We start from the raw sequence: 15169 nt of genomic DNA on the forward strand, positions 1-15169 counted from the left end.
GTTTATTACATTTAATCAATATGTACTGATATAAACAATAAAGTTTAAATTAATCTAAAATTATAAAAATAAACTCGAAAGTTAAAACTAATGAGAAAGCAAACGTTTCGATCCAATTTTTCGGATCTTTTTCAGCGCAGTACAAAAAGCAAAATTAAAATCACCAAAGTCTAAATGTCTTTATAAAATTGATAAACAGTCTTCATGACTTGTTAGTTTGTTGGAAAAATTCTAAGTTTATTTCAACTAATGAATACAGACTTTTGTTGTTTACTGATGGAACTCTCCCCAAGGCATATGGCTTGCCTAAAGTCCATAAAGAAAACTGTCCGTTCAGATTAATAGTGTCATAGGTTGACACTACTCTGTATAAACAATGATAAATTATTAAATTAAGGCCATGTGTAACGAGCAATACGATATTATTTTATTATTGAGAAGAAAATTCTTAATTTGAAATAAAAATTACACAAACGTTTCGAGCTCTACTTGCTCCTCTTCAGTGCGCAAAAAAATAGTGATAATAAATAACGATAATAAATAAATACATAAAATTCTAATAAAAAATCCGCAATACATAGTCAAAATAAGTTATATAGTTAAGTCATAGTTAAAACGCAAAATAAATTTACAATGAATTAAAACCATTAAAATAGTTCAACAAAGTAAGAACCCAATTAGAAGCAGAATGATTCGTCCGGTTATTCATAAAATATATTAGAATTATTAATAAAAACTCGGAGTGACACTTATACATTACTCCAAACGAACCACTTATCGTTATTTGACGAAAGTCCCCTCGATCTGGCAATGATTATGTTCATCCTCTCCAAATTATTTGATATTTGTTAACTGAATTTAAAGAATTTATTCAATTGTAAAATAGGATTCCACTAATGTGTATGTGAAAAAGATTAAAAATTATAAATTAAACTAAATACTATACTAAAATATTGAACCTTTATGCTTACAAATTGTTCCGAATAACTTGAGATGACAATGCTTCTAATTGTTGTTGGCTTTATTGTTAGTACTTGACTGTTGTCTAGTCTTTTAAAAAGTCGAATAAATAGGTGTCAGATCTCACAAAATAAACATTTACATAAGTCTAAAAATTCGATATTTCTTCTAGAATGTCGAAATACGCGTTGTTAAGCAATTCGGTGTCTGTGTTATTATTTATACCATGCTTTGTTCCTTGATGTGTATCATTTCCGAGATAAGTCTTTTATAATAATTAGATTCAATATCAAGTATTTTAACGTTATCCCAATCAAAAGCATGTTTTTTATCCATAATATGTTCAGAGACCACAGAATGCTTGGAGGAATCAAATTTAATATTATGCATATGCTCTTTTAGTCTAGTGCGTAATTTTCTTTTGGTTTGCCCAACATACGAAGCTTCACAATCCTTACAATTAATTTTGTAACAACATTATTATTATTGTTATGCACGTTTTTGTCCTTGTGGACTTTAATTAATTTGTTAAGATTATTTAGACAACGGTATCCTACTCTGAAATCTGATTTTTTTATTGTCGATGCTATTGTCTCAGAAATGTTATTAATGTATGGAATGACGAAAAATTTTTTCTTGCTATTATCTTCTGCAATTTCTTTTTTTCTATTGTTGTTAAACTGACCATTGTTTAAAACTCTTATTCTCTTATTTATTTCTTTAAAGATTAAATGAATAGGGTAACCGTTGTCCAATAATATTTTAATACACAGTTCTAAATTTTTCTTATGATATATGGGATGAGATAATAACAATGCCCTATTAATAAGATTATAAATTACTCCTATTTTATGGCACATAGGGTGACTCGATAAAAAAGATAGTACTCTACCTGAACATGTCTTTTTTTGAAACCAATCTAAGTGTATGATGTTGTCTATTATTTTAATGTTTAAATCTAGAAAATTTATAATTTCGTATTCAATCGTAAATTGTAGTCGTTGATTGTAACTATTAAATTTATTCAATACGCTATCAATTTTATTCTTTGGTGCCACCATAATAATGTCGTCTACATATCTATAATATATTCCAATACCAATGTCCAATTCATTAATTATTGATTCTTCAAGATCTTGCATAACAATATTAGCAATTATTGGCGATAACGGGGAACCCATAGGTGTGCCATAAACTTGCTTGTATACAATGTCATTGAATGTGAAGTATGTTGACGACAATATAAATTTAACCATGGAAATGAATTCATTTTTTGGAATTAATGTATGTGTATTGATATAATTCCATCTATTGCTCACACTTTCTATTGCAAGATCTATCGGAATGTTAGTGAATAGTGAAACCACGTCTAATGATATTAGAATATCTTCCGCACCAATTTTCTTACCCGCTAGCTTGCTGTAAAGTTCAAAACTATTATTTACATTACTTTTTCCCGTAGGAATACTATTTGAAATGATTTTATGTAAAAATGTATAAAATGATTTTATGTAAAATCTACTCTGTATAACTTGGCGACTTTCGTGCACAAGATTATAGTTAAAAGCCTCCCAGTGCCTGAAGGTCGTGTTGACAACGGTTTTGAACTAGTGAAAAAATTGTCACAGATTCACATTGATAATGAATTTAAATTAATCTCGTTAGATGTTGTCTCGCTATTCACTAACGTCCCTATTGATTAGGCTCTTGAAAGTATTTCCTCTACATGGGAATTTATTTCAAAGAATTGTGACTTATCAAAATCAGAATTTTTAAATGGAATAGGCTTAGTTTTAAATTCTACCTTTTTTATTTTTAATAACGTTATCTACCGCCAAACCTTTGGAACGCCCATGGGTTCTCCTCTCTCATCAGTGATTGCAGATCTAGTTTTACAAGATCTTGAGAATAAATCATTACAATTGTTAAAATTCACACCCCCGATTTACTTTAGATATGTTGACGACATTGTATTGACTGTTCCGACCACACACTTATGATTTGTAATTCTTATCATAATAGACTCCAATTCACTCTGGAAACTGACGATAATAATAAAATAAACTTTTTAGATTTGACATTAATTTTAGAAAACAACAAGATAATTACTGATTGGTATCACAAGCCGACATTCTCGGGGAGATATTTACATTTCTTGTCTCAGCATCCATTTTGTCAAAAGCGGGGAACTATATACGGTCTAGTGGATAGAACAATTTTATTGTCACATCCACGATTTCATTATAAGAATCTCGTTACCGTTGTCAACATACTTTTAGAGAACTGTTATCCGCTTGTGTGTGACTTGATCTTTAATACTATTAACCAACGTCTAGTAATTTTATTTAAAAAATTAAAAAATACCACAATTAATAATAATAATAGTAAAAAAACGTCTTTTTTAAAAGACATTTTTTCACTATACCTGTTCGTGCGAGTGTGTTGCCGAGCGTGCGAACCGACATGCACGCGCCATCTCTGAGACTGAGATCGCGGCGTCGCTCAGAGCATCGATTGATAGCAATCATATTGATTTCCGTTTAGATCGATATCTGATTAGCGCGGTCGTCCCGTCACTTCCGTAGTGACGAGGAAGAAGCAAGCATTCTGGAGTAATCCTTGAGTCAGTGTACACGCGTTCTGTATCGCTCTCAGTAACGTATCAAATAATAAGTCGTTCAAGTCATCGTATTATATCTCGTATATTAATTCTCTGTCTATCGTGACGAATTAGTTGTGTACATTTGTGATTGTGCGGAATAAAAAAGACCATTGACTGTTACGAAGCGCGAGTGATTTATTTCCCCGCCTCGTCTATTGTCGCCGCGTAAAACCACCATCTTTTCCCGACCACGTGCGCCGGTATTCCCGCGCTCTCTCTCTCTTTAGTATTTTACTGAGTTCGCGAACATGGTCCTTCGAGCCGGATAGTGCGTGAATCGGTGAATTAAAAGTGCATAAACACGAGCGACGAATCGAGTTATCGCCCTTATATGTGCACATTCGTGTCGTAATACGTGATAGACTGCCACGTGGCCCTTCTCTACGTGTCTGTGAAATCGCGAACAGAAGCGATTAATCTCGATTCTAGCGGACAGTGACTTGAACAGTGACATTTAGTGATACGAACGGAGTTATCATTTTACTCCATTTCGTCCGACGGTTCGAATCTATAGTTTATGCGATTCGTTCGTCGTTCTTTTTGACAATTTATCGGAGTGATAATTGACTTCGTTTAGTGCGTTACTCCGAATCTATCGACTATGCGATTTGTTCATCGTTCTTATTGACAATTTATCGGAGTTATAATTTTACTCCGTTTAGTGCGACACTTCGAATCTGTCTCTTATGCGATTCGTTCGACGTTCTTTTTTGACAATTTTTTCGGAGTGATAATTTTTCTCCATTTCGTGCGACGATTCGAATCTATAGTTTCGCGATTAGTTCGACGATCTTTTTGACATGACAATTTTTTCGGAGTGATAATTTGACTCCATTTCGTGCGACGATTCGAATCTATAGTTTTCGCGATTCGTTCAACGTTCTTTTTGACAATTTTTTCGGAGTGATAATTTGACTCCACTTCGTACGACGATTCGAATCTATAGTTATCGCGATTCGTTCGTCGTTCTTGTTGACAATTTATCGGAGTGATAATTTGACTCAGTTTAGTGCGATATTCCGAATCTATCGCTTTCGGGATTCGTTCGTCGTTCTTGTGATAATTATCGGATTGATAAGTGACTCCAGTCATTACGATTGTTCGAGACTGTTGTTTATTAGATCCGCTAGTCACTCTCTTGTGATAATCTATCACGTTGTAAATAATTATTGAAGAATTAACTTATTCTTTTTTTTCTTCGGCCGTGAAGTGATAAACTGTGACGTCATCATGCCTGGAGATACGCTCAAGTTACCGACGGACCAATCGAGAAATCGTACTCGTTCTCAGGGCAGAGCATTATAGCGTTGCTCGTTGTACAAAGAGAATATTTGCGATCTATTCATCGCACGTGCAATTCGGCTGTGAGGCTCACTGAAACGTCCGCCTCCATTACAGTCTCGACGAAACTCCAAACGTTAACGCAGCTATGGGCCAAATGTCGATGCAATCACGAGGAGTTAACGGCATATTCGATTGATCCGGACGTCAGTGACTATCTCAAAGGTACCGAATTTGGTGACATGGAGGATCGCGTTCTTGATGCGACGGACGCGCTCACCGCCTTGCAGAGCAACATGCCTTCGACATCGTCAATTAGGAGGGACGCTGCCGACGCATCGTCGACTTCGAGGTTCACCAGTCTCGAGCGCATCCCTCTGCCGACCTTCAACGGAGATCAGAAGGACTGGGCCCACTTTCGAGACATGTTTGACTCGATGGTCGTCCGTGAGTCTGGACTGTCTAACGTACAGAAGTTTTATTATCTTAAAAGTTGTTTGACCGGTACGGCATTGTTGATTAAAAATTTACCGATTACCGATGCAAATTTCGAATCGGCTTGGAAATTAATTAATGATCATTATCAAGATATTCAAGTTTTGACTTTTTCTCTTATAGTTCGGTTATTAAAACTTAGGCCCGTAAGCGGCGATAGTCCGGCCGCGTTAGAGACTCTAGTTAATCAAACTCGCGAAATACTTGTCTCTCTCGAAAACTTGAATCAATTATCGTGGGATTCCATATTAGTTGTTATGACGCTTATGCGTCTGGACCCGACGATTCGAAAGAGTTGGGAAGAGAACATCGGTAAAAGAGAAACATTTCCAAATTATGACGAACTTGAGCAATTTCTGAACGGTAAAATACACGCTTTAAATGTTGCGTCGATTAAAAGCGGAGTCACATGCCTGAACGACAATGCCGTAACGAAAAATTCAAAACATAAAAACGGTGTTGACTCTAAGGTCACTTCGCACGTTGCGAACACCAATACTTCTGTTTGTCATTTGTGCTTGTGCTCCGCGGCTCATAACATATCGAAGTGCGCGAAATTCAAGGTCATGTCTGCGAGCGAACGTTTAGATTCCGCCCGAGCGGCGCATTTATGCTTTAATTGTCTCGCTAAAGGTCATTTTCCGCCGAGCTGTAAAAACAAACCGGGTTGCGATAAGTGTAAGAAGCGGCATCATAAAATGCTTCATCAAGCATTCTCACCGCGTACATCGGATCCCGAGTCAATAAACAGTAACGCGGTTACTTCCGTTTCGAGTAACGATCACGCGAAGTTATCTAATGTAACTTCCTGTCATTCGGGAGTCGCCAAGTCAAAAACGTTAAGGCCGGTGTTAATTGCGACAGCGTGGGTACACGTGCGTACGGCTGAAGGTCGTGAACTGCCATTTCGCGCAGTCATAGATTCTGGCTCCGAGTGCTCGTTAATATCTGAAGCAGCTGCTCAAGCGTTACGCGTGCAAAGAATTGCGTGCTCTGCTTCAATTTCAGGTACTGGCGCACCGTCTTCGGGGTCGTGAAGCACTCCACCCGCGTTGAGCTACGATCACGAAATAAGTCTCAGCTTGTAGTCGTGATCGAGCCTCTTATTTTATCTCGGCTTTCTAATTATGTTCCGCGACGATTTGTTAAGGCCTCTGAGTGGACCGGCGTCGGACAACTGACATTGGCCGACCCCGACCCCTGCAGTGATAAGCCGATCGACTTAATACTCGGTGCCGATTGTTATGACGAAATAATACTTCAGGATCGGGTGAAGTTTCCCGGAGAGCCGTATGCTATTCATTCGCGATTCGGGTGGGTGCTGCGCGGTCCGGTGGACGACGGTCCTGTCAATGTATCGTCGTCGCATACGACTATTTTGTCATTACACGTGACCCCTAATACTGATTTGACTCGTGCGATCGAGCGCTTTTGGGAGGTTAAGGAGATTCCTTCGCAGACCCAGTTATCCGCTGAGGATCAATATTGCGAGGACCTCTTCGTCGCGACTACTAATCGTCGTGATACGTCAGGAAGGTACAATGTCGCGTTGCCGTTTAAGGGGAATCTTCCAATTGATATTGGGGATTCTCACAAAAATTCGCTCCGTATGTATGCGTCTTTGGAGCGTCGTTTGAAAAAGGATCGACAGTTAGCTGTCGAATATAATGATTTCTTAAATGAATATTTAAGATTAGGACATATGAGCCCGTATACGCCCACGGATGTCGAGGAGCAGCGATGCTTTATACCGCACCATCCGGTATTAAAGCCAAGTAGTACTTCGACGAAGGTAAGGGTTGTATTTAACGCGTCTGCGCGCACTGGCAATGGAAAGTCTCTCAACGACTGCCTCCTTATTGGACCAAAATTGCAGACTGATCTATGTGCCATTTTGTTACGTTGGCGCTGGCACCGGTTTGTGTGTGCCGCCGATATTGCGAAGATGTTTCGGCAAATTCGCGTGCACGATGATCATACGCGTTTTCAATTAATTCTCTGGAGGCAATCGGAGAAAGAGAAAGACGCGGTAATTCCGTATCGGTTACGGACGGTAACTTACGGCACCGCTCCTGCGCCCTTTTTAGCATTGCGCGTCTTGCGGCAGTTAGCAGAGGACGAGAAGCATCGTTTCCCTCTGGCTGCGCATAACGTCATATTCAATTCATATGTTGACGATATATTTTTTGGCGCGTCGGAGATAGAAGAATGTCGCGAGATTCGAGAGCAGATGATAGGACTGACCAACGCGGGCGGGTTTCCTCTACACAAATGGAGTTCCAATTGTCCGGATTTAATCTCCGATTTATCCGAAACGATTCGCGATCCTGCACAAAACGTAGATTTTAAAGAGGATGATCAATTAAAAATCCTTGACATATATTGGGCACCACTGGAGGATGCTTTTAGTTTTCGTATTTGTGCAGAAGTTTCGTCGCATATAACAAAACGCACCTTTCTCTCGTATATATCGAGAATCTACGATCCATTAGGTTGGTTGTCGCCTGTCATTATTATATTATCGGTAAGATCCTTATTCAACAATTGTGGCTGTCTAGGATCGACTGGGACACGACACTACCGTCGGACCTGAATGAAAGGTGCATCTCTTTTTGCCACGGACTCATCTCGCTTGCTACTGTTTGTATCCCGCGCTGGGTGCACTCCCGCGAGGACTCAAGTATCGAGATCCATGGGTTCGCGGATGCGTCCCAGGCCGCTTACGCAGCCGTGATCTACCTTCGAGTGATCCATAAATTTGAGCCACAAGTTTTCTTGCTAACAAGTAAGAGCAAGGTTGCTCCGTTGAAAACGGTCTCGGTTCCTCGTTTGGAGCTCTGTGCGGCCGAACTCTTATCACGGCTCCTTGCTTGGACCATTTCTGCGTTGAACCTTGAGCAGGTCCCCATTTACGCTTGGACGGATTCCACCGTCGCATTGGCCTGGCTTAGCAAGTCTCCGGCCACATGGAAAGTATTCGTGGCGAATCGGGTGTCTCTCATCCAAACGCAACTCAGGCAAGTTGGCGTCATGTTCCTACGCAGGACAACCCTGCGGACTTAGCTTCTCGTAGAGTCTCTCCGACTCAATTGATCAAAAATCCACTATGGTGGTACGGGCCCTCGTGGCTCTCCTGTGAGCCCCAAGAGTGGCCCTCTGTCGACTCTTCTGATAGTCTGCCGACTTCTGACCTTGAGGCACGGTCAGTCGTCACTCACGTCACCAATGTCTCCGAGTGGGATCTGTCCACTCGCTATTCTGATTGGAGCAAACTGCTCAAGATAACTGCGTTAATTTTACGCTTCGTGAAACTGACACGACGACAGCTTCCATGTACGGAACTTTTATACACTACGCGGTTGATGACGGAAGCCAAAACCTTTTGGATCAAGGTCATACAGTCGTCGTTATATGCGACCGAACTTCATTTATTGCGAGCCGAGCAAAGATTGCCACGTTCGAGTTCGCTACTTCCTTTGGATCCGTTCATTGATGATGACGGAATTATTCGTGGCAGATTGATGCACGCTCCATTGACATTCGCTCAGAAGCATCCAGTAATCCTGAGCCAAACTCCTCTGACGCGTATAATAGTGCGTGATGCACATTTACGCACTCTCCATGGGGGAACGTCGTTAACATTACGTCTACTCCGAGAGGAGTACTGGATACTCCGAGCAAAAATAATTGTACGATCGGCGCGCACTGGCAAGGGTCCGGCATAATCTACCCCGACTTTCAAGAACGGACGCGCCACATTAGTTCGTATCTCGGGCAAATGAGCCATTTTCTGACTGCTCAAATTTGCACGATGTCGAGAGCAGATGACACACTGACCAATAACCGGTCAGTGTGTCATCTGCTCTCGACATCGTGCAAATTTGAGCAGTCAGAAAATGGCTCATTTGCCCGAGATACGAACTAATGTGGCGCGTCCGTTCTTGAAAGTCGGGGTAGATTATGCCGGACCCTTGCCAGTGCGCGCCTTCGCCGGACGTGGTCATCAATCCCGTCCCGTAAGGCCTATATAGCCCTTTTCGTGTGCTTGATAACCCGTGCCGTGCACATAGAACTCGTTACCGATCTGTCTTCCGCAGCATTCATCGCCGCCTTTCGACGATTTTGTTCACGCCGCGGTATTCCTGCGATTGTATTAAGCGATAACGGAACCAATTTCCGTGGCGCGCAGACGGAATTATACCGTATTTTTCACGCTAGTATGTGCGATGGTGCCGTCGAATCATCTATGGCCTCGTTAGGCATAGAATGGCGCTTTATTCCAGCCTCCGCTCCACACTTTGGCGGGATTTGGGAAGCTGGAGTAAAGTCGGTCAAGCACCACTTAAAGCGTATAGTTGGCGTACATACGCTAACCATTGCCGAATTAGAGACACTGTTGTGTCAAATAGAGGCCTGCCTAAATTCGCGACCGATCGCTGGACTCTCGAATTCCCCAGACGATCTATCGTATTTGACTCCCGGTCACTTCTTGACCGGCGCTCCACTTCGTTGCCTGATGCTTCGCTACTAGATCGTCCGGAATCGAGATTGACGAGATATCAACTCGTTCAGCGGATGCGAGACCGATTTTGGCAGGTTTGGCGCTTGGATTTTCTTAACTCTCTGCAGAAGCGCAATAAATGGCACAATCAGCGCGCAAATTTAAACGTGGGTGATATTGTCATCATTAAGGATGACAATGCTCCACCCTCTAGATGGGAATTAGGGCGTATAACACAGTGCTTCCCGAGTGAAGATGGGTTGATCCGCGTTTGCGAGGTGAGGACTGCTACCTCTACCTTTCGACGAACGATCCACAAATTGTGTCTCCTTCCGATCGCTGATCGAGACGAAAAGGATCACAATCTGTAGTTCCATTTCTTTTTTTTTGTGTTTTGTTTTTTTTTTTTTTTTTGGGTATCATACCTTACGGCGGGCGGCGCCCAACGCCCGATATTTCGCGTCTGTGATATCTATAGATTAAGTGTAGATTAATTACATTTATGTATATAACATTAAAATGTAAATTAGCATTTATCCTAGTCAACTGATGTGACTAATCATTAGTTTATTATAAATTGTTTCTGTCGCTTATTAAATAAGCGAGGCGAGCGGTATGTTCGTGCGAGTGTGTTGCCGAGCGTGCGAACCGACATGCACGCGCCATCTCTGAGATCGCGGCGTCGCTCAGAGCATCGATTGATAGCAATCATATTGATTTCCGTTTAGATCGATATCTGATTAGCGCGGTCGTCCCGTCACTTCCGTAGTGACGAGGAAGAAGCAAGCATTCTGGAGTAATCCTTGAGTCAGTGTACACGCGTTCTGTATCGCTCTCAGTAACGTATCAAATAATAAGTCGTTCAAGTCATCGTATTATATCTCGTATATTAATTCTCTGTCTATCGTGACGAATTAGTTGTGTACATTTGTGATTGTGCGGAATAAAAAAGACCATTGACTGTTACGAAGCGCGAGTGATTTATTTCCCCGCCTCGTCTATTGTCGCCGCGTAAAACCACCATCTTTTCCCGACCACGTGCGCCGGTATTCCCGCGCTCTCTCTCTCTTTAGTATTTTACTGAGTTCGCGAACAATACCGTTTTTACCCGGTTTGACGGAACAATTTAGAAATATTATTAGGAACATGAATTTTAAATTATTTTTTTTTTATTTTAATAAATTAAATAAATATATACGAGTACATAAAGATACTATTTCTAAAATGAATAATACCAACATAGTTAAATGTTTCACATTATATCATGTCACATTTTAAGATCAGAAATTAAGTTTCTATATAAAAAGTTGTGTTTTAGCACTTGATAAGGGCCGAAACCCATGGCCGAAACGTCGTAAATATTAAATAAAGATTATTAAATAGCCAGAGTTGGTTGATTAAATTACTACCATTTTTAATTATCATCTGGTGACTTCAGAGATTTTTACATCTTGAATAATACCAACGTTGTTTACAAAATTAATTGTTCAAACTGCGACGCTTCTTACGTGGGCCAGACTAATAGAAGACTGACCACAAGAATTTCTGAACATAAGAAACACATAGTTAGAAATATTAATACTAAATCAGTAATAACGGACCACCGCGTTAATTTTAATCATGAATTTGATTGGAAGAACATTAATATTTTAGATAAAGAAATATATTACGGAAAAAGATCAGTATCAGAAATGATATACATAAAAAGACAAAATAATAGTCTCAATCTACAGACTAATACTGAAAATCTATCTGATATTTATATCGAAGCTATAGAGAGACTACCTAAATTCTAAGATTAAATAACAAATACAAAATGATTATAATTGTTTGTAATTTTTCGTTTCCAACTGAGCTTCAGTTTCCTCTGAGCCGTTCTACTGACATGAGGATTACACTAGCGTCACTTTTGTTACTGTTACAATTAAAATATTGTCACATCATAAATATATGTAAGTTTTTATTAGCATTTTTTTATACCATGTGTTAGATTATTGTTTTATAACGCACTTGATTTTGGATATTATAATTAGTGAGGTGTAATGAGAAAATTATTTTGATTTATAGGATGCGATTAATATTTTATATTTTAACACCTGCCAACCTCGTTTTAGTCAGAAAACTAGAGAAGATCGCTTCTCACAGTAACGTAAATGTGATGGCTCAGTGAGAGTTATATTAATGTTAATCTTACGACGTTTTATTTCGTTTACTGATGTAACCGCGTTTAAATATGTTTATTAGACGTTTATACGTTAAAAATATTTAGACTTTGGTGATTTTAATTTTGCTTTTTGTACTGCGCTGAAGAAGATCCGAAAAATTGGATCGAAACGTTCGCTTACTCATTTGTTTTAACTTTCAAGTTTATTTTTATAATTTTTGATTAATTTAAATTTTATTCCCAGATAACACACAATATTGCATGAATATTCTATGTAGCATTAAAAATATTTTTTTGAGAATATTCTCAAAGAAATCATCTATACATCTCTATAGAATATCCTTGTTTATAAAGAATAATCTATAAATCTACCTAGAACATGTTAAAATCAGCTATAAGAATATATTGTTTATATTCCATAAATGTTCACAGAATATTCAAATGTATTTAAGATGTAGATGGCGTTCAGAAATTATAGAAGAAGGAGCAATTATTCATTATCTCTTTTCCGCTTTTATTATTAAGTACATACAGTCCGTTGAGTCCGTTCATAGTATATAGTGTACGATAAATAAAAAGTGTGTAAGCTTGTACAGAAAAAGAAGCTCTTATTGAGAAAGTAAGTAAATATTACTTGTTATCAAAAACAATAAATATTATTATCATTTCCTCACGTTGTATTATTTGTTTACAGTGATAGATTTTCTAACCTTTGATTTCTTACAAGCTCTTTTAACAATTAATTTATCATTAAGAATCCCACATTAATTTTTCCAAGAACAAATATAATGAAACGTCGTAGTAAAGCGACTTTTTATAGAAATGTTAAAAGAGAAAGCGCAACATGTTTTACATTATCACAGGAGAATTGTAATAATTCTAAATATGATTGTATAAATGATAATGTTTTAATTACAAAAAATACAGATTTCCAATGTAATAGTACTTATAAAACAGAGGACTGTTTTAATACAGATTGCTTTAATGTTTTACATGACTTATATAGCTTATCTTCTGATAACTCTGATAATGTTATTAAAAATGATACTCCAATATCACAACAAAATATAGAAAATCAAAATTTACATAATCAAAGTAATAATTTTATTAATAAATTACGATCATGGGCAATATCATATAATATTTCACATAACGCCTTACAAAGTTTATTAAATTTATTAAAATTAGAAACAAATAATTCTTTGCCTCAAGATCCCAGAACTTTACTTTGTACACCTCGACATGTACCCTACAAATCTGTAGGTTCAGGCACTTATGTACACATGGGAATTCAATTTGCAGTTCAAAATTTAATTAATTTGTTAGAAAAACAGCCAGAAAAAATTAATTTGTTTATTAATATTGATGGTTTGCCTTTAAGCAAAAGTTCCAGTAGTCAGATATATCCAATATTATACTCAATATCTGAATATCCACAATATATATCTGTGATAGGTATCTATCATGGTTATGAAAAACCTAATAATGTTAATTTGTTTTTACAAGATTTTACAGATGAAGCTATAAAGTTATCGGAAGATGGTTTTATTTATAATAATTATGCTATACCATTTGTGTGCAATTAAAGCATTTATATGTGATGCTCCAGCAAAATCACTCATTACTTCTTGCAAAGGTCACACTGGATTTTTTGCAGGTACTAAATGTATGCAAAGAGGAAAATATATAAAAGCCAGAGTGTGTTATCCTGAAATAAATTATTTTGAAAGAACGGATTAAAATTTCTGTAATAGAGTTCAATCTGAACATCATACAGGAACATCAATTTTAGAAACAATACCTTCGATTAACATGGTAAAAAGTTTCCCTCTTGAATACATGCATTTAGTATGCCTTGGCGTAGTAAAAAAACTAATAAATATATGGCTCTTTGGACCTATTTCACATAGATTATCAAAAACCAACATACAATCTATTTCAAGTTATCTCATTAAAATAAAATCTTGTATTCCTCCTGATTTTGTAAGAAAAACCCGGTCTTTAAATGAAGCTGCACGCTGGAAAGCAACTGAATTTAGATTTTTTTTATTGTATTGTGGTCCAGTTGTTTTAAAAAATATCCTTTCATCTGATAAATACTTACATTTTATATCTTCACATATTGCTGTTAGAATTTTAATTAATGCTAATTTATATACAAAGTATTTAGAATAAGCATGTTCATTATTAATATTTTTTGTGAAACAATTTAAAGTCATTTATGGAGCAGAATACATTTCACACAATGTACATGGATTAATTCATGTTGTTGATGATTGCAAAGTTTTTGGAACTTTAGATCTTTATAGTGCATTTCCTTTTGAAAATTACATGCAATATCTAAAACGATTAGTTAGAAAATCTCATTATCCATTAGCACAACTTGTAAAGCGTATTCATGAGTCACAAAATATATTGATAACTAAACTGTCAAAAAAAATAAAATTGCAAATGGTACTAGAACATCATGAAGGTCCTTTACCTATCACACATTTTTCTGCTCAATTTAAAAAATTGATTATAAATAATGTGTCGTTTGGTACACATTTTAAAGATAATTTCTGTTATTTAAAAGATAAGAGTATTATGTTAATAGAAAATTTTGCTATAAAAGATAATAAGTACTACTTAATTGGGAAAAAATTTATTAATATAACAAGTTTTATTTCTGAACCATTTCAATCTTCAAATTTTGATATATTTTCAGTACATGAATTCGGAGAATTATCTATGTCACTAGTGGAAGATATTTCCAACAAAATGATAATTTTCCCATATAATAATACTTATGTTGTTTCCTCTCCTTCATACATTATGTTAATAATATAAATGTGTAAATGTATATATATATATATATGTATATACATGTAATTATATGTATATATCTTATGTAAATACGATATTGAGAAGAAATCTATATTAAATATTATATAATTAGTTATAGTATATTAAGTATTATTAAGTGTGTTGCATGTTAAACTTTGTTAACCAAATGAGAATGAAAAGAGTTTTGTAATTATTTTGACTTCAGACTAACAATAAGAATAATATAAGATATATAGTTGCCCAATGGAGTGGATAGTAATACATTTTATAGAAGAAAATT

General features: G+C 37.0%; 2 protein-coding genes and 1 pseudogene across 2 annotated transcripts; all 3 read left to right on the top strand.

Moving 5' to 3' along the window:
- Positions 1-4852: 4852 nt before the first annotated feature.
- Positions 4853-7995, top strand: LOC114931226 (uncharacterized). Its single transcript, XM_085487147.1, has 5 exons — positions 4853-4898; positions 5021-5350; positions 5522-6338; positions 6407-7190; positions 7957-7995. Exons 1-5 carry the CDS (start codon positions 4853-4855, stop codon positions 7993-7995), a joined length of 2016 nt encoding a protein of 671 aa, XP_085343273.1.
- Positions 7996-8364: 369 nt separating this feature from the next.
- LOC146721312 (uncharacterized) lies at positions 8365-9123 on the top strand. Its single transcript, XM_085487148.1, has one exon. The coding sequence runs from the start codon at positions 8365-8367 to the stop codon at positions 9121-9123; it is 759 nt and encodes a 252-aa protein (XP_085343274.1).
- A 4050-nt stretch (positions 9124-13173) lies between these two features.
- LOC146721313 (uncharacterized) lies at positions 13174-14884 on the top strand (annotated as a pseudogene).
- Positions 14885-15169: the final 285 nt, after the last annotated feature.

The sequence above is a fragment of the Nylanderia fulva genome, unplaced genomic scaffold, assembly GCF_048542155.1.
Source record: "Nylanderia fulva isolate GAGA-0341 unplaced genomic scaffold, ASM4854215v1 Scaffold50, whole genome shotgun sequence".
Taxonomy (NCBI): Eukaryota; Metazoa; Arthropoda; class Insecta; order Hymenoptera; family Formicidae; genus Nylanderia; species Nylanderia fulva.

Excerpts from the sequence above, each read along its gene's own strand:
- LOC146721312 (XM_085487148.1), top strand. The coding sequence starts at position 8,365 with ATGGAAAGTATTCGTGGCGAATCGGGTGTCTCTCATCCAAACGCAACT.
- LOC114931226 (XM_085487147.1), top strand. The coding sequence starts at position 4,853 with ATGCCTGGAGATACGCTCAAGTTACCGACGGACCAATCGAGAAATC. Across the intron at positions 5,351-5,521 it reads GTTTGACTCGATGGTCGTCC|TTCGGTTATTAAAACTTAGG; the intron begins GTGAGTCTGGAC and ends TTTCTCTTATAG. Across the intron at positions 6,339-6,406 it reads GATTCTGGCTCCGAGTGCTC|GTACTGGCGCACCGTCTTCG; the intron begins GTTAATATCTGA and ends CTTCAATTTCAG.